General features: G+C 38.8%; 1 protein-coding gene across 1 annotated transcript in view; it reads right to left on the minus strand.

Moving 5' to 3' along the window:
* plch2a (phospholipase C, eta 2a) overlaps positions 1–18,372 on the minus strand; it is a 104,015-nt gene extending 85,643 nt beyond the window's left edge. Inside the window, exon 1 of the mRNA XM_078796897.1 lies at positions 18,105–18,372. Coding sequence (XP_078653023.1) covers positions 18,105–18,249 — 145 coding nt within the window. The 5' untranslated portion in view covers positions 18,250–18,372. The remainder of the gene's footprint in view (positions 1–18,104) is intronic.
* Between the last annotated feature and the right edge of the window lie 1,518 nt (positions 18,373–19,890).

Consider the following 19,890-nt stretch of genomic DNA (forward strand, 5'->3'; position numbering starts at 1 on the left):
CTGCATACTCAAAGAGTTAGTATGAGTAGTAGGTAGAATGCGGTTTCGAACAAAGCCGGTGTCATCAACATGAGAGCCTCTTAAAAAGGAAATGCACTTTTTGGTGAATGTTGCCCATCATTTACAATCCTTACGTGAAACGTAAGGATTTCTTGCATTTTTCTGTACATAATAGCGGAGGAAAACAAGTTAATAGTATGAGCTAGCTAACAATGCACGTCATTGTGGTCAACTATGGCTTTAAAATTACATTAACTTGTTTTTTTCAAGTCAGTTTGCATGTTTTTTTATGTAAGGTTAACTACCAGATATTACACTGTGCTAGAATAGGCTAGTTGCTGACAACTGCACTCACTCCACAGCTGGGAGTTGCAATCACCCTTCACCACACTTTAAAGGGGTTATTTTTTAGTCTTACAATTCTCTATTCTCTAGTCTTACAATTAATTATTTCTCACAATTTGTGCATTTTGAGATTTTTGTCGTACCTGAAATTGACTTGTAAGAACATGAGTTAAAAAGCAGGTAAGCTAAACATTACTCCACTGGCTACCAGCGCTTTATCTATGAGTTTGCACCTCTAATGGAACACACTATTGTTCAGACAGGGCCAGTAAAGCCTTCTCTGCTGCCCTAAACACTTTCAGGAGCACTGACCTACATTTACAACTTAAAGTGTTGTAAGGAGTATATGTTAATTTCAATGGCAGTGATAGTCATCAGCGAGCTGTATGCACGCTGCTCATAACTGAAGACGACAGTGATGAATGAATGGTTGTTTGTCTATATGTGCCCTGTGATTGGCTGGCCACCAGTCCAGGGTGTACCCCGCCTCTCGCCTGAAGACAGCTGGGATAGGCTCCAACACCCTCATGAGGACAAGTTGTAGAAAATGAATGAATGAATGAATGAACGAATGAACGAATGAACAAATGAATGAATGAATGAATGAATGAATGAATGAATGAATGAATGAATGAATGAACAAACGATTTTGTGTGTGTGTGTGTGTGTGTGTGTGTGTGTGTGTAGAATGTTTGTCTACCATCTTTGACTTTGACCTAGAAACTTTTAACCGTGAACAACTAACCTCTTAAACTTACACTGTGAGCATCAACAGTGTTTTTGTTGATTTGTGGGTGTGACAAAGTGATAAAAAGCAAGTCATGCAAACAAGTAAACAAACAGACGAAGCATCATGATTACATCTGAGAGTAGAAAACGCCGGTGTTGACAACCATGTTGTCTATGAACAGCAAGACGTCCAATACACGACACAAACAGTGTGATGGTGATTCATCATTTATAGACATAATTGTCAGGAGAACTGGCCTCCAACAGAATTTGAGAAATAACCGGCCCGAGGGCGCAGGTGTGTGACTTCATAAGTCTAAATAAAACTTGACTGTGAACTTGAGTGATGAAGACAGAGGGGTGAAGTCTAACTGTTTGCAATAACGTGCTGTTTTGACATTTTTATGCACCGATTTTACAACAGGAACAATGGTGCCTTAATGAAATGAAGCAACAGTCCATACGGAACTTGCTTGCCCAGTCCACACTGGAACTGATGAGGGTGTCACTCTAAATCCACCGTGGAAGCTTTCTTACTCAATGCAGAAACTTCACCGGTGGAATGAGGCTAGAAGAATCGACGTCGTGGTTAATGAAGCCTATCAACTGACATTAAGGGGCTGTGAGAAAATGAGCAAATGAGCCATTTCAAGCCCACCACTGTTTTTAGTCAATAAGACTTGACCTCGACAAGCATCAGAGCCGACTGACAACAGAGTTAATGTTGCATTCAATATTACTATATGATATATAATATATAATAATTACTATACTAAAAAAACAGGGGAACCCTCACTCACACTCAACAGGGGCCCCAAGAGCACCCAAAAATGGCATAAAATGCCAAAATTTTAGGGCGTCAATTTTTGACAAAAAACATAAGGGGTTGTCGTTTTTTTCATTTTTTTCAACTTGCTTTTAGTGCACTTTTTGGGTCCAAAAAAACAAGGGAAACCTCACACATACTCAACAGGGGCCCCAGGAGCACCCAAAAATTGCATAAAATGCAGAAATTTTAGGGCGTCAATTTTTGACAAAAAACGTGAGTTTTTTCAGTTTTTTTCAATTTTTTTCAACTTGCTTTTAATGCACTTTTCAGATAAAAAAAAACAGAGGAAACCTCACACACACTCAACAGGGGCCCCAGGAGCACCCAAAAATTGCATAAAATGCCAAAATTTTAGGGCGTCAATTTTTCAATTTTTTTCAACTTGCTTTTAATGCACTTTTCGAGTCCAAAAAAACAGGGGAAACCTCACACACACTCAACAGGGGCCCCACGAGCACCCAAAAATGGCATAAAATGCCAAAATTTTAGGGCGTCAATTTTTGACAAAAAACGTAAGAGGTTAGTATGTCGTTTTTTTCAGTTTTTTTTATTTTTTCAACTTGCTTTTAATGCACTTTTCGGGTCCAAAAAAACAGGGGAAACCTCGCACACACTCAACAGGGGCCCCAGGAGCACCCAAAAATTGCATAAAATGACAAAATTTTAGGGCGTCAATTTTTGACAAAAAATATAAGGGGTTGTCGTTTTTTTCATTTTAAAAATTTTTTTTCAACTTGCTTTTAGTGCACTTTTCGGGTCCAAAAAAACAGGGGAAACCTCACACACACTCAACAGGGGCCCCAGGAGCACCCAAAAATGGCATCAAATGCCAAAATATTATCTCAAGATGTGGTCAGTGCATGGCTCTACAGCTCTACAGAAGCAGTGCAAAATCCAATGGAGGGTCTGCCAGGTGGATTTCTTCCGATAAATAACTGAAAAATACACAACAGCACATAAAAAATGACTGTCACTGCAAATCATTGTAAGTTTTTGTGTCCTTTTTTCTCAAATATCTAGGATTCATTTTATCATCCCGATAGTGTCATGTTTTGCAGGTCAGGATACAGTATAACACTTCCTGTTCTGTGCTCCAATTTTTGAGTGCTGTACTTCCTGCTTGGGGGGGAAGTTGCAGCCGCTTTACCCCAGTGGTATTGTGCACAGCTGGCTGCAATTACAATTAGTGGGGCTTAAAAGCCCAGCATCGTCCCTGCTCATTGTTCGATTCTCCTGGCCTGTGCTGTCACCGGAACTAGTTAGTGTTGCTTATGTCTGGTACATTTTCATAGCGCACCTTGTTTGTATTCTTTTGTTACTTTTTATTATAATATTCTTATTGCACTCTTTTTTTTCCCCTCATTTGTCTCTGCATACCAGGAATCAAGCATTCGAAAGATCCTCGGATCACAACATATCCCTCAATACAGCTACCAATTTCATAATATGGTCACATACTGTATTGGCAAATAACCATTCACACTCACCTCTTCCATCAAAAGCAGAGAACAATAGTACAAATGTAATGTAATGTAATGTGGACCGTATCCCTAATTGAATGTCATTTTCATTGTTGGCCTGATGCGCAGAAATCCCTTCACCACTGCCCTGCACATTACATGCTGGAAAACTACTCCACTGTGATGAATAAGTGGATATTCATGCCATTATGAAAATGGACTCTCTTCATATTTAGATCTACATTGGATATGCACCGCTGCAGTTGTATTTTTATAACGGGGTGAAATGGGATTCAGTATTAAAAGCATAAAAACACACAAAATTTGTTTATTTGTTTAATTTGGAGTCACCCAATTGGTGTATGCCACTGTTTAAGGCACAAATTCTTATATTATAATATAATTATGTTTTTGTTTTCTTATGCTTATTTAGAAGTTAATCTCGATTAGACAACTTGTTGGAATTACCGATTAAATTAAAGTGGCTTACTGGTTTTAAGGCAGGGTTCTATTGATTAACACTTGCTCTTATTGAGCATAGAGAGATGTAGAGCGAGGCGGGCCCATTAGAAGCATTGACTGACTCACTGGAGAGAGGAGGAAGCATCATGACCCAGAACCACCCACCAACCACAGTCACACTTCTTTTCATTCATTCATTCATTTTCTACCACTTTTTCTTCACGAGGGTCGCGGGAGGGCTGGAGCCTATCCCAGCTGTCTTCGGGCGAGAGGCGGGGTACACCCTGGGCTGGTCGCCAGCCAATCACAGGGCACATATAGACAAACAACCATTCACACTCACATTCATACCTATGGACAATTTGGAGTCGCCAATTAACCTAGCATGTTTTTGGAATGTGGGAGGAAACCGGAGTACCCGCATGCAAACTCACACATCCACACAGAGATGGCCGAGGGTGGAATTGAACCCTCGTCTCCTAGCTGCGCGCTAACCACTTGACCGCCGTCCTCACACAAAAAACAAAATAATGACATCACGTCATGTCCAGTTGTAGTCATTAATGGCTCAGGGAAGTCTGATCGGAAATGCTGCATATGTTTGCTGTTCTCGCATGTGGAAATCATTCAAGTCGGGTTTTTGGAAAAAGTTATTACTACTACTTGTGACCGCGGTCTCACTTTATAATAACATACACATAAATTTTGTAGTTATTGATTAACTATTGAGTGGTGGTTAGAGTTAGGTAAGTTAAATCCTCATTAACTACTGTTTGTTTAGCTTATTGTAAAATGTTACCATATTTACTGCACATGCTGAGCCAATCCTTGTTCTCCTACCTTCCCTCAGTCATACTTGAGCTCCTCCACCCGGGACAAGACCTCACTCCCAACCAGCACTGTGAAATCTGAGTTTCATCACAGAACCTTCACACTCAGCTGCAAACTGCGCCAGTAAACGCTGAAAGTCACAGCCTGATGATCAAGGTATATTTTTGGGTATCGAAAAAAAGTATTGAACCATGAATTTTGTGTATCGTTGTACTCAAAGTGTTAAACGTAATTAAAACCGTATTCACTAATCGTAAATCAGATAAAGCACTTGAAACACCCGTCATGCTATCTAACACCTGAAGTAAACACTGCATTATACTGGATAGAAACACTGTATGTCAGCCTTTTGTTAGTCTGGATAAGCTGCAAGTGATTACACATAAGTACAACCCCGGAACAACAAACAATGATACACGGCAAGCTTATCTGCAAAGAGCAGATGGAGGGTAATGTGTTTCTAAGAGTGATGTGTTACACGTTTACCTTACATGCCCATTTAATTGGTCTGGATTACAAAAACAATGCATTGTAATTTTTTCTTGGACATTTATTGTCTACACAGTTTCTGACATAAAAATGTCCAACTAACAGGTGGAGTTGCTTGACACTCCTAATTGCAGGAAATAAATATGCAACACATCGAAACAATGCGTGAAAAGAGAACTGGTTGCTTTGCAAAAGCAACAATAAACACTGTAGTGCAGTTCATTTTTGTTTTTATATTATTTTACAAACTCAAAGAAAAATGTATGGAGCTACACCTGCATTATTGACGGAGATTACCTTTTTTTTTTGTTTTACCTCCGGCACCTCACTACATATCTTTGTACCATTTCTAGCTATTCATTGGGCTTGAATGACTGGAAAAATTGGGGTGTTCTAAAACGTTTGTGTCCTTGATTGCTTCCTATGAATGCCTCATACATGTGTTGGTTAAATAGGACCAATTATGCAAATTTTTCGACCCATTGTATTGAGTTGTGGTCTCCTATAAAGCAGCTACACACAATAACCCACACAGAAAACATTCTAGATCTTCCGGAATCTGCACCTATTCCAGTTGTGTTTCCTTTGAGTTGAGCTTCCTGCCAAAACTGTTTTAATTTATTCCACCCATGGCCCGCCTCCGCTGTGATTGGTCACACACCTAAAGTGCTTCCTTAGTTATGTATTTATATATTTACATATTTATTCATTTATTTATATTTTTTAATTTCATTTTTTTAAGTGTGTATTCACAACCATGATAATCATATAAGCTAGATATTTACAACATAGATGAGAAGGTGAAACAATGAAACAATACAGGAAGGGAGGGTTGTGCAGTATCACAAGTTTTGTCACAGATTTGTTGCTGGAAGTGAAATGTGAAATAGTATACTAGTATGCTAAGTATACTAAGTATACTAACAGGAATCAGGTCGAATGTGAAAAAGAAAGAAACGAAGCAAGAAAAAAGAGAGACAGAAATGCTAAAGAGCCAAAGTGCTTCCTAACTATGAACCATATAAGGAAGTCTACCCTCTATGATGTCACAAAGGAACGGTTTGACCACGCCTTTTCAAACAGAGCATTTTGAGCCATCCCAAACTTCTTTCAGGGTTCACTTTCAAATGCGCAAACCTCATTATCTGAAACTTTTGCATCGTTTAACACAAGAATATAACATTTTATAGATCAGAAAAGTGGAAGATAGCATAATAGGTCCCATTTACTTTGCTTATTTGCTTAAACACACGTTTTTGGACTTGTAAGAGGGCGAAGTAAATTATGAAACAGCAATGGTTTATTAATTTAGTTTGAAAAAGTGTGATAGAGTGAAGGCTTCACATTTGAACCCCGAAGTGGCTTTGTACCCTATTATCCAATGTATTCTTTTTTTTTTTTGTTAAATAACTATGAAGACATACTTAAATGTTCCCCCACATGCATAGGAATCAGGGTTTGCTGTCTGCTGTTGCATTCCGGGTTTCATAAAAGCAATGGTGCATCTGAGGATGATTCTCTTTCCTCCGCTCCAATTGCAGATGCTGCACATCCCATCCCCCCGCCCCAGCTATACCGAGACCTCTTCCGCGCTCCTCCACTTCCTCACTGTCGTACATGTTGTCTCTGCCGCTCTCTCATGTCCGTTTCATATTTCATAGCCTTCTGCTTTCCTAATGTCTTTTTATCGGTCATCCTTCTGTATTCTTACAGAGAAAAGTGTCTGGAAAAGATGTACATTTTTGCATTACAAGGCGGTGAGGAGTCCCACATGTAAAATGGATCATCAAAATGTTCCGGACACATCGCCATTTAAATGAGCAGGGGTGGAAACCAGTGTTAATGTGATGGTACATTTTCTGTGCCTGAGCTCAGCTGAGGTACAGAAAAAGGGAATCTGTGCTGTGTCTCTTGAGTCTATGTGGATGTTTATTTGTTTTTTTGTAGAAATCATTCATTTGCATGACATTTTTATCCAGAAAGAAAATGGTTGGGCATCAAGCGCCTGGATTGGCTACATACCAGGAATAAACAACAAAAATCTTACCCTTGGTAATAAAATAAAACATTTTGCTCTAGTTCTTTTCCCAGGTCATTTATGCTCCAATGCCCCCACCCCCTGAAAAAAAAAAACGGTTTCCTTGGTAACCTGGGGCGGAGGGATCCACTGCCCCTCATAATGGAGAAATGACAGGCAGTGATGAAAGCAAACAGTCAGACATAAAATAAGGTAGTGAAACTATTCAACAAGCCACTTGTTCAACGCAGTACAATCCTCACTACTACTATTGTGGTTGGAAAATTGTCCCATCACAGTCGTTCAAAATTAATTCATAGATGATTACTGTTTTGTTGTTGAATATGGGGGGAGAGGAATGCATATTCAAGCAAATTGTATGTATTCATGGCCTAAATTAAGCATTTTTAAATGCACAAAAATACAAAAGGCATTCAAAACACGTGATATGAAGTGTAAAGGATATCTGTGACTTGTGTGTACGTATGTTGTGTGAAACGGGTCCAGGGATGTGTGATCACAGCTCTCTGGGTGTCAGTCACATTACATTGATGAGACAATGGCTACCAGGAAGTACGCTGTCAATGCTGACGTCTGAGTTTCTACTACTATGTCCACTATATTCAGCGTAAATGGGACAATATTGGTGTACAGGGGTGAAAATTATATTTAGAAGGTCATAAATTGGTTTTCTTTGGTTTAACTACCAAAAAAAATCTATTAAAATAATAGTTAGAAGGTCATAAATTGGTTTTCTTTGGTTTAACTACCAAAAAATATATTAAAATTATATTTAGAAGGTCATAAATTGGTTTTCTTTGGTTTAACTACCCAAAAAAATTGATTAAAAATATATTTAGAAGGTCATAAATTGGTTTTCTTTGGTTTAACTACCAAAAAAAAACTATTAAAATTATATTTAGAAGGTCATAAATTGGTTTTCTTTGGTTTAACTACCAAAAAAATCAATTAAAAATATATTTAGAAGGTCATAAATTGGTTTTCTTTGGTTTAACTACCAAAAAATATATATTAAAATTATATTTAGAAGGCCATAAATTGGTTTTCTTTGGTTTAACTACAAAAAAAATCTATTAAAATTATATTTAGAAGGTCATAAATTGGTTTTCTTTGGTTTAACTACCAAAAAAAATCTATTATCATTATATTTAGAAGGTCATAAATTGGTTTTCTTTGGTTTAACTACCAAAAAAATAATCTATTAAAATTATATTTAGAAGGTCATAAATTGGTTTTCTTTGGTTTAACTACCAAAAAAAAAAATCTATTATCATTATATTTAGAAGGTCATAAATTGGTTTTCTTTGGTTTAACTACCAAAAAAAATCTATTAAAATTATATTTAGAAGGTCATAAATTGGTTTTCTTTGGTTTAACTACCAAAAAAAAATCTATTATGCTCTAACTTGAAAGAAAATTAAGATGGAAAAAAATCTTCAGTGATCCTTCACAAGACTTCAAATTAATACATTCATTTCCACGAACACGTTCCTTGATTTCCCAGTAAACAAAAGCCTCACGAAGATAGTAGTTGTATGTAGGTAAGATCATCACCCCCTCTGTCTTTTCATGCTCTTCAATATTGCATGATATCGTCATTATACTCCCAGGTCGCCTCAGTTTGGGCTCGCAACTCACCACACAAGAATAACTCCACATTATGCACATAAAAGGTATTTTGCAATTGTGCTCTGCTATATAATTCATTAGGCTTGCATGTGGCGGCTGGCAGATGGTAGCAGTGGAGCCACGGCAAGATGGAAGGCGCCATTGGTGCTAATTGCTTTGGATATCGATGATAATGAGCATCAATGTAAGGGGAGCATCCTCAGGGGTAGGGAGGGGTGTGGATGAATCGCAGTGCTAGTAGGCGCAGCCACATAATGTTGGATTTTTTTTTTCACTAACATTTGCGCTAAACAGCTTAGTTAACAGTGAGACTATAACCAAATATTAAGATATTGTATAATGTATATTGCCGATACTATATGTAGATCGGATTTATTCAGTCAACCGACTATTCAGCCAATTTTAGTCATCTGACCGTCTTAATCAAAATGTAATTATTCTCCTGTCAATGGCAAACAATGAAAAGACAATCCATTTTGTATAGCGCTTTTCGTCATGAGGGTCCATCTGACTTTGGATGAGACATGGGATACACCTGGAAGGTGCATCCCAGGTGGGGATGACTGGCAATCAGGTGGAGCTGATATCAAAGAAGCAGACAGCAAGCACATCACTTTCTCCCTCTCAATTATCTGTGTGTGCGTGACCAAAACAGGCGTGCCATTTTGTTATCATTATGTGATGTTTGCCTAGAGTGGCTTGTGTAGATTTTGTAGTGTCAATACTATGTTTGCTAGTGTGTTTTGGGTTTTTTTTTTCACAGCTGGTTTTGAGGATTGTTTATTGTTCTGTCCCCCGTTTTTTGGTAATGGTAATGGTTTTATTTCATTTGAACATGCATCAGATTACAATTGAATGCATCACATAATCAGTTCACAGTTCCACATGTCCAAAAGGAGTAGGAAGAAGCAAAGCTTATTAAATCCTACCCCTCCATCTGGTACTTTTACAATCAGTAACCGTTACATTTGTTCACTTCCTGCTTTCCATTGTACAGTTTAAGGTTGTTTTTTTTGTTTTTTTTAATAATGTACCTCGTACCGAAGTACAAGGTGATATGACCATCCAATGACATAATGGGTACCATTATTTCTCCTCTCTTGTAGAGAAGTATTGGATGACATTTTTAGGTAATTGATTATTTTTAGCCTTATGCATTATTTTAGCTGTTTGAAGATTAACTTTTCCCAGGGGATTTTTTATTTTTTTTACTGTATATAATCGTTCATCTTGGAAGTTAAATTCAGCAGAACATAAAAATACTATGCATTTGCCTTGTTTTTGTTATGGTAAAAAAAAAATGTTGGAAGGACAGCAGTGACAAGCACCTTCCAACTCCTGTACACATAACTTGCGTGCCATTTCTTTGTCCGATTTAACAAGAAAATGTCACAATTATGTTAGAATACTTCATGGGCTGTAGAAAGTCATGGTGTATGATATATTTCTCAGCAAAATTATATTAGTGGCATCATGCTGACAAACTGTGGCAATACATGGGTCACTATCTGATGTGGAAACATCTACACTGAGACTTGGTACATGTGTGGAAACAAGCACTTCAGTTCTGAATTCAGTAAGAGCATTACACTGCCCCCCTCTGGTTATTATAAGAGTGAAGGAAATAGCTCACCCTGTGAAGGAACATAGTCTTTCCTTCGCCTGTGCGATTGAAATTGGAATGTTTGTGAAGGGGCACACAGATGTGCAATAAAAACTCATTTCATGTGTCACAGACTGTGATATGAGGCAGAGGCTCGGGAGCCAAAATGCAGGAAGTGAAGAGAGCAGCGTGGTGAAGCTCAAAAAAGGTTAATTTGCAACAAAACAAAAGCTCTGAAACACCTGGGGGGGGGGGATTACAGATCAGCAATGGCAGACTGAAATGACACTACCCACAAAAGACTGAATAAAAATAAGGAACTCACAGACTGACAGTTGATTAGTGGAGACACAAGCATCAGGACAACAAAGGTGAAACCAATTTGAAAACTATTATTATTTCAAATTCTATTAAATAAATCAGAGCAAACATCGAGGAAGAGCCCAGAATGAAAGTACACAGAGGAGAACAGTCATCCCTCGCCACTTCAGTTTGTCAAAGATGTATTTATGAATAAATGATGCAGTTTCATGGCTGAATGCGGCTTATTATTGGTAATGGTAATGGTTTTATTTCATTTGAACATGCATCAGATTACAATTGAATGCATCACATAATCAGTTCACAGTTCCACATGTCCAAAAGGAGTAGGAAGAAGCAAAGCTTATTAAATCCTACCCCTCCATCTGGTACTTTTACAATCAGTAACTGTTACATTTGTTCACTTCCTGCTTTCCATAATACAGTTGTTTTTTTGTTTTTTTTAATAATGCACCTCGTACCGAAGTACGAGGTGATATGACCATCCAATGACATAATGGGTACCATAGTAAGTGTCAATATAGTGATATACAGTGAAGAAAATAAGTATTTGAACACCCTGCTATTTTGCTATTTCTCCCACTTAGAAATCATGGAGGGGTCTGAAATTTTCATCGTAGGTGCATGTCCACTGTGAGAGAGATAAACTAAAAAGAAAAATCCAGAAATCACAATGCATGATTTTTTAACAATTTATTTGTGTGATACAGCTGCTAATAAGTATTTGAACACCTGAGAAAATGAATGTTAATATTTGGTACAGTAGCCTTTGTTTGCTATTACAGAGGTCAAACGTTTCCTGTAGTTTTTCACCAGGTTTGCACACACTGCAGGAGGGATCTTGGCCCACTCCTCCACACAGATCTTCTCTAGATCAGTCAGGTTTCTGGGCTGTCGCTGAGAAACACGGAGTTTGAGCTCCCTCCAAAGATTTTCGATTGGGTTCAGGTCTGGAGACTGGCTGGGCCATGCTAGAACCTTGATATGCTTCTTACGGAGCCACTCCTTGGTTTTCCTGGCTGTGTGCTTCGGGTCGTTGTCGTGTTGGAAGACCCAGCCACGACCCATCTTCAATGCTCTGACAGAGGGAAGGAGGTTGTTCCCCAAAATCTCACAATACACGGCCCCAGTCATCCTCTCTTTAATGCAGTGCACTCGTCCTGTCCCATGTGCAGAAAAACACCCCCAAAGCATGATGCTACCACCCCCATGCTTCACAGTAGGGATGGTGTTCTTCGGATTGTACTCTTCATTCTTCTTCCTCCAAACACGCTTATTGGAATTATGACCAAAAAGTTCTATTTTGGTCTCATCTGACCATAAAACTTTCTCCCATGACTCCTCTGTATCATCCAAATGGTCATATGCAAACTTAAGACGGGCCTTGACATGTGCTGGTTTAAGCAGGGGAACCTTTCGTGCCATGCATGATTTCACATCATGACGTCTTAGTGTATTACCTACAGTAACCTTGGAAACGGTGGTCCCAGCTCTTTTCAGGTCATTGACCAAGTCCTGTCGTGTAGTTCTGGGCTGATTCCTCACCTTTCTTAGAATCATTGAGACCCCACGAGGTGATATCTTGCATGGGGCTCCACTCCGATTGAGATTGACCGTCATGTTTAGCTTCTTCCATTTTCTAATGATAGCTCCAACAGTGGACCTTTTTTCACCAAGCTGCTTGGTAATTGCTCCGTAGCCCTTTCCAGCCTTGTGGAGGTGTACAATTTTGTCTCTGGTGTCTTTGGACAGCTCTTTGGTCTTCGCCATGTTACAAGTTAAAGTCTTACTGATTGTATGGGGTGGACAGGTGTCTTTATGCAGCTAACGACCTCAAACAGGTGCATCTGATTCAGGATGATACATGGAGTGCAGGTGGACTTCTAATGGGCAGACTAACAGGTCTTTCAGGGTCAGAATTCTAGATGATACACAGGTGTTCAAATACTTATTTGCAGCTGTATCACACAAATAAATTGTTAAAAAATCATGCATTGTGATTTCTGGATTTTTCTTTTTAGTTTATCTCTCTCACAGTGGACATGCACCTACGATGAAAATTTCAGACCCCTCCATGATTTCTAAGTGGGAGAAATAGCAAAATAGCAGGGTGTTCAAATACTTATTTTCTTCACTGTATATAGCACATCATGACTGGTTCAAGACTCTTCATCCTTGTATTTAGCAAACATCAACTGCTTGTATTGTTTCTTGAATTGGCTCATCGTTGTGCATTGTTTGAGGTCCTTACTCAATCCATTCCATAGTTTGATTCCACATACTGAAATGCTATGGCTTTTTAACGTAGTCCTAGCATATAAGTGTTTCAAATGTAGTTCTTCCCTGAGATCATATTTCATATTATTAGTAAAACAATATGCATATTGAAGCAAGTTTCACATATTTTTGCCATAAATTAAGCATCTTAACCTAACAAAGTTAAAAACCATATTTAGAAGGTCATAAACATGTCATATTTCTGTTAACTTGTTTTGCTTTTATGTGAATGAAAAAGAAGCTTGCACTTGTACATTGGCAACATATAGACTGGAAATACCAAAGGAATGCTAAAAGCCACATTTGGTGTCCTGAAACGAGTCCTAAACTGAGGCAAAACCCCCCCTTTTATTAAAATGTACCAATCTGCAGCTATAGGAAGCTGAATGGGGGAGGACAAAAAGCTACTTTTTTACCTAATTCTCACAACCTTCCAATTTAGGCTTAGCAGCAGACTGATGGTGCTTTCAAAAGTAATACAAAGCCATCTGCTTAGTCCCGCGGTGTATGAAGAGCTGTCTGTCAAACTAATACCTGCATCTGTTCATTTGGGTTTTTGTCAAGTGGATCAATTAAACAGAATAACATTCTAGTAAATAAACAGCACAATTACAGCAGAACATACAGTACCATTGAAATATGTTATGGAATTTAAAAATAAAATGAATCAATGCTTTGTGATACCTTTTCTGGTAGGCTACTCCTTATCTAGTCGTAATTCATTGCTGTCATCATTCATCTTCCTCCTTCGCACTAAAACCACTCAAGTCATCTTCTTCAGTGTCAGATTTGAACAACCTCATAATTCCTTCGAAATGCCGCTTTGTCAGTCATTGTCTTTCAATGTCACTTTCATCGTGAAGCAAATTAGCCCTTGAGCTCGTTCTGTAGTCCAACCTGTCATAACTCATTGGTGATAGATTTTTTTTGACAGTGCTCTACTGCGGGGCGGCACGGCGGTCTAGTGGTTAGCGCGCAGACCTCACAGCTAGGAGACCAGGGTTCAATTCCACACTCGGCTATCTCTGTGTGGAGTTTGCATGTTAATTGGCGACTCCAAATTGTCCATAGGTATGAATGTGAGTGTGAATGGTTGTTTGTCTATATGTGCCCTGTGATTGGCTGGCGACCAGTCCAGGGTGTACCCCGCCTCTCGCCCGAAGACAGCTGGGATAGGCTCCAGCACCCACCGCGACCCTCGTGAGGAAAAGCGGTAGAAAATGAATGAATGAATGAGTGCTCTACTACCAGACCTGAGCAAAAGATGCTAGATTGAAAGATGCATTGTGTGCATTTGTGTTTTCCATGATCAGGGATTGGCTGGCAAGAGGCGGGGTACACAAATTTCAACTAATGAGGACAAGCGACATCGAAACTGGATGGATGAATGGCTTCCACGAAAAGGCTGTTCTGAAAACAATAAGCCATCTTTTAGTGAGCTTTGAGTATCTCATTGTCAGGTTTATTCCCTGGTTTTTCAGTAATCATAATGCAATCACCCTATGTTAAAAACCTAAAAGGAATGTGTATGCAAATTTGAAAAACACCACTGCAGAGGTACTTATCTAAGACTTTCACAGCTCAGTGGATATGGGTCACCAGCAGAAATGTGTCACGCTGCATGAATTGTACACTTGGACCCTCTGGGACTGTTCAAATTGAACTGGCCTTACATATCACAAACATCATTTTTTAATTTCTTTATAAAGGTTTTTCTTTGCTAATAGTGTTGCAACTCCACTTGTGTCTATTGTTGATGTTGACCGATACAGGATTTTGGGGACAATGCGGGCTGAAAAAAGACAATATCTGATCGGCTAATATATAAATTATAGATCAATTCATTAAATAAGAGCACTGATATCCACAGGATATATACTGTACATGAACATATTTTGTTATGATTCAACACAAAGTAGCAGAAGAAGACTGTTAAATTAAAATAAGGAACTTTAGTTGGTAACACTCAACAAGGACATAAGGACCTTTTTGTGATTCACATTTAGGTGTTGATGCACATTTGTTGTGTTCTTTGCTTTGCTGGTGCTGGAGCCCTTGGATAATTTACACACTGCAGATGTTGCATCTAATTCAGTGTCTGTCAATTACTTTCTGGAATGCCCCCCAGGGTTCAGACATGTATGCACACTCCCCTGATTTGAAATATGATTGAGAAACTGATATTGGCTATTTATTTATCTATACAGTACAGACTGAACTCAAAACTAAAAGCAGGAAAATGCAAAAAAAAAAGGAGAGTTGTGGAGCATACATGCATATTCAAATGAAAATATATATATACTTTGAAAAAATAAAATACTATGTTGACCTACCAACATGTACAAATTAATAGTACTCAACATGCAATTTGACTCTTTTGGCTTTTCAGTAAGGTACAGATACATAAACAGATATTATCAGTTTCTCCAGCATTTCTGTCCCTTGGGAGGGGGGTGCACTTTTAGAAGCAGAACTGAACAGAATGTGTCTACACATCAAATGATCAAATTACACGGTATTGTTAATTTTAGTTCATTATACCATTTACAGTATTCCACTTTAACGACTGCAAAGTGAAACCGTAATCAAAATCTTACGCATCCTATCAATAAAATGCATTTCTACATACATTAATTAAGTCATATTTAATTAGGTCTAGCAAGTTATTAACTTGTACGTGCCAACAATCTACATTAGTGATTACTCAACTGGAAGCTAGAGTAAATTAAAAAAGAAATGATTTGTTTAGAAATGTGATTTTAATACCTTTTCATCATAAATGAAAGTTGTGACAACTCATTTCGTACTCCCTCTGGTAAAGCACGTGCTTGCGGGTGGAAATGTTGTGGTCACGAATAGAACCCAGTATGTCAGAGTGGGCAACAACACATCTAGTGTCATCTCCCTGAACACCGGCTCACCCCAGGGATGTGTTCTCAGCCCCCTGTTGTTTACCCTGATGACCCATGACTGTCGCCCCAGATACAGCAGCAACCACATCCTGAAGTACGCGGACGACACAACAGTTGTGGGCCTCATTCAGGACAACAACGAACTTATGGCTTACAGGGGAGGAAGTGAAACACCTCATGGACTGCTCAATGCCAAATAAGCCCCTCTACCTGCCCACACGCATAACCAAAACTTTAAATTATTATTTATTCTAAATTATTTTAATTATTTGTACAAATTACTGTTTACGCTGTACATTGTTCATATTTGATGTAATCTATTTATTATTTATTATTTATTATTTATTATTTATTATTTATTATTTATTATTTATTATTACACGGGAGCCAGGCAACTACATTTCGTTTGGCAATTTCATTGCTGTTTTATTGTGCAATGACAATAAAGAAAGTCTATGTTTATGTCAACGGAGATGACTTGGATGCAGAGCAGCTCGGGAACATTTTCATGATTTTACTCAGCAAAGGGATGCATTACCATATCCTCGCAGTAAGCAATGTGTATACAAAGTGTGTGTACTCAACAAAACCATATCCGGTTTTCTGGGAATCCCCAGCAGGTTAGATCTCTTCTCACCTCAAGGACAAGTGATTAATTGTCTCCTTGACCTACAACAAAATCACGATCAAATGAGGTCCTTACGGTTTCAACAAGCCCACTCGATATAACAAGACACTTCCACACATTGTACTGTATGTGTAAATGTAAATTTTACAGCCGCAAAAAAAAGATAAACAATCTACTATGAAATATGAAAGTGCACAATGGCCATAAATTAATGCAAATGAAATTATGCGCATAAGAATAAAGCCTAACGCGTAACAAAGGTCATTCAGATGAAGGAAATCAGCGTATGTATCTATACTGTACTGTAGTGACAAAATCCCTTTTGTTTCCCTGATTAGACAATCTTCCCGTCACTTGTGTGTTAACCACTAGACCACCGTGCGGCTTGCTCAATTGTATTGAGAACATGGAAATAAACTAAACCCTTTAATTAATCCTAGATTAATCAAACGATATTGAACAAATGTAACAGTTACTGATTGTAAAAGTACCAGATGGAGGGGTAGGATTTAATAAGCTTTGCTTCTTCCTACTCCTTTTGGACATGTGGAACTGTGAACTGATTATGTGATGCATTCAATTGTAATCTGATGCATGTTCAAATGAAATAAAACCATTACCATTACCATTACCATATTAAACTGATGTGTTTTGTGCTATTTTTGCCAACAGCAGGTTTAGGAAGGTAACTAGAGAAAGAATGATGTAGAGTTCAGAGAGTTTTGGGGTTTTGTAAGCGGGAGTGTTCAATCCCTCAGTGCAAAAGATTCCTAAACCAATACACGGTAGACGTCTCAACTGTATAACACCGTGCAACATGGTCATTCCAAACTAGTGCTTTTAACAAACCACTGATCAGCAATCAACACTAAAATTCCAACATCTCAAGCACTGTGGATTCCATAACAATATTAAAACAGCAAAATTTCATTATTCATTCATTTTCTACCGCTTTTCCTCACGAGGGTCGCGGGGGTGCTGGAGCCTATCCCAGCTGTCTTCGGGCGAGAGGCGGGGTACATCCTGGACTGGTCGCCAGCCAATCACAGGGCACATATAGACAAACAACCATTCACACTCACATTCATACCTATGGACAATTTGGAGTCGCCAATTAACCTAGCATGTTTTTGGAATGTGGGAGGAAACCGGAGTACCCGGAGAAAACCCACGCATGCACGGGGAGAACATGCAAACTCCACACAGAGATGGCCGAGTGTGGAATTGAACCCTGGTCTCCTAGCTGTGAGGTCTGCGCGCTAACCACTCTACCGCCGTGCCGCCCAATTTCATTATTTAAAAATAAAATGGATAATCCAAATGCTAAAAATCTAATTTCTAAAACAACATATTAATTTCGTTCCTTGATCGCTTGTCATTAGTGATGGCTCAACTTCACATCTCCACAATATTACCAAAATAATAACCACTTTTTTAATTAATACCACTGCTCTAGAAATGATCAAGTGCTTCACGTGCTTACTGTACTCAATAGCTTGCCAAACATCCAATCAGCATCCAGCTTTCACGGATAATAGAGATAACACTTACCAACATTGATGACATTGGCTGACAGGAAGTGACTGCATGGGAGGCTGGTTGTGCCCAGGAAGGAGTCACCATCGATAGTCCTTGTTCTTAGCGACATGTTTGGTGATTCAGTCTTTATCCCCGTTCTGAATCCAACAGGCTCCATCGAAGTTATTAATGATGGCTATGTAAAACAATGTTGACTGTTCTTTGTGTGTTCTTCTGCGTCTACGTCACTCCTCTATAATCCAATCTGTCTGTACTATGCCAGGAATTAAAAAAAATTTTATCCCATGTACAGAATGGTTAAAAAAGATCCGCTGAATTTGAAAATATTGAGTTTAGCTACAGTAGCATGGCAACTTTATGAAGCATATTGTCAACTGCCATCCATCGTGGCAAGAGTGTTCCAAATTCTGTTCCGTTTTGGCTTTCCTTGATGAACAATGAATAAGATTCTCAGGAGTTGGAGTTTTCCAGCAAAGAAGCTTGATTCAAATGGCTGGTCTTCAAGCTGCTCCAGTCACTCACCTACAAGCAGAGCCAGAGGGAGAGGCATAAAAAGAGTGTACTGTATTGGAAGCACGAGTGAAACATATGATCTCATATCACTCAGAACAAACACAAACGACTATAAATACTGTATATCACTCACTGCTTAGGCTTGACAACTGTCCTTCATTGAACTGAAAGGTGCACTTTGTCCCGTATTACAGTGAAAACCAAGAGTAGTATGTAAAATATCAATCGAATTAATGACTGAAAGGGTTCTTAATATAAAATTTTCCTGCTACGTGACCAAATACTGACAACAAAAGAGTATGGCTAACAGGGGTGATTGTGTTTCACAGGTCTCAGACACTACCGAGACTGATGGTATGCCTACAAGCAGCAACTTCAAGCTTGCTGAGCTCGTCAGCCCATTGGAAATCACAGGAAGTCATTACTCAATATAACAGCCTGACTCACGGTGTCAATCTTGCAAATATTGCTAAACTCATCACACAACAACTTAATACTCAAAAGCCACCAAGGACAAAAGACTATTTTAACATGTTCCCTTAATGCATTGCATGCGTGCAAAGCATTCTTTGGTGCCTGCTAGGGTGATGCAATGATATCAGCCTCCCTCTAGTCTCTGGGATGCTCTGGCTCCCTCTGGTGGACAGAAGCAGAGCATCCATATATCTATTTTCTTTTTTCAAGAAAAAGCGACAAAAGGCAACGAACAGCAACTTCAAGCTTGCTGAGCTCATCAGCCCATTGGAAATCACAGGAAGTCATTACTCAATATAACAGCCTGACTCACGGTGTCAATCTTGCAAATATCGCTAAACTCATCACACAACAACTTAACACTCAAAAGCCACCAAGGACAAAAAACTATTTTAACATGTTCCCTTAATGCATTGCATGCATGCATGCAAAGCATTCTTTGGTGCCTGCTAGGGTGATGCAATGATGTCAGCCTCCCTCTAGTCTCTGAGATGCTCTGGCTCCCTCTGGTGGACAGAAGCAGAGCATCCATATATCCATTTTCTTCTTTCAAGAAAAACCGACAAAAGGTAACGAACAGCAGTCATCACACCCCACAGAGTTTACAACATCTTTCAAAACCCCATCTTCCAAATTCTATTGTGCCGAATTGAAACTGAAACACAGAACACAGAATTCCATTGAAACACCCAGGTTCAAAACCGCTTTAACCAATGAAAAGAGAATGAATATACAGCATGACAACTCACACTATAGCTTTGCTTTACTTACCATTCAGTCTTTGGGCTATGATCTGACTCATGAAAAGATG

Source organism: Doryrhamphus excisus, linkage group LG15 (genome assembly GCF_037039965.1).
Source record: "Doryrhamphus excisus strain RoL-2023G ecotype Guam linkage group LG15, RoL_Dexc_Guam_v1.1, whole genome shotgun sequence".
Lineage (NCBI taxonomy): Eukaryota > Metazoa > Chordata > Actinopteri > Syngnathiformes > Syngnathidae > Doryrhamphus > Doryrhamphus excisus.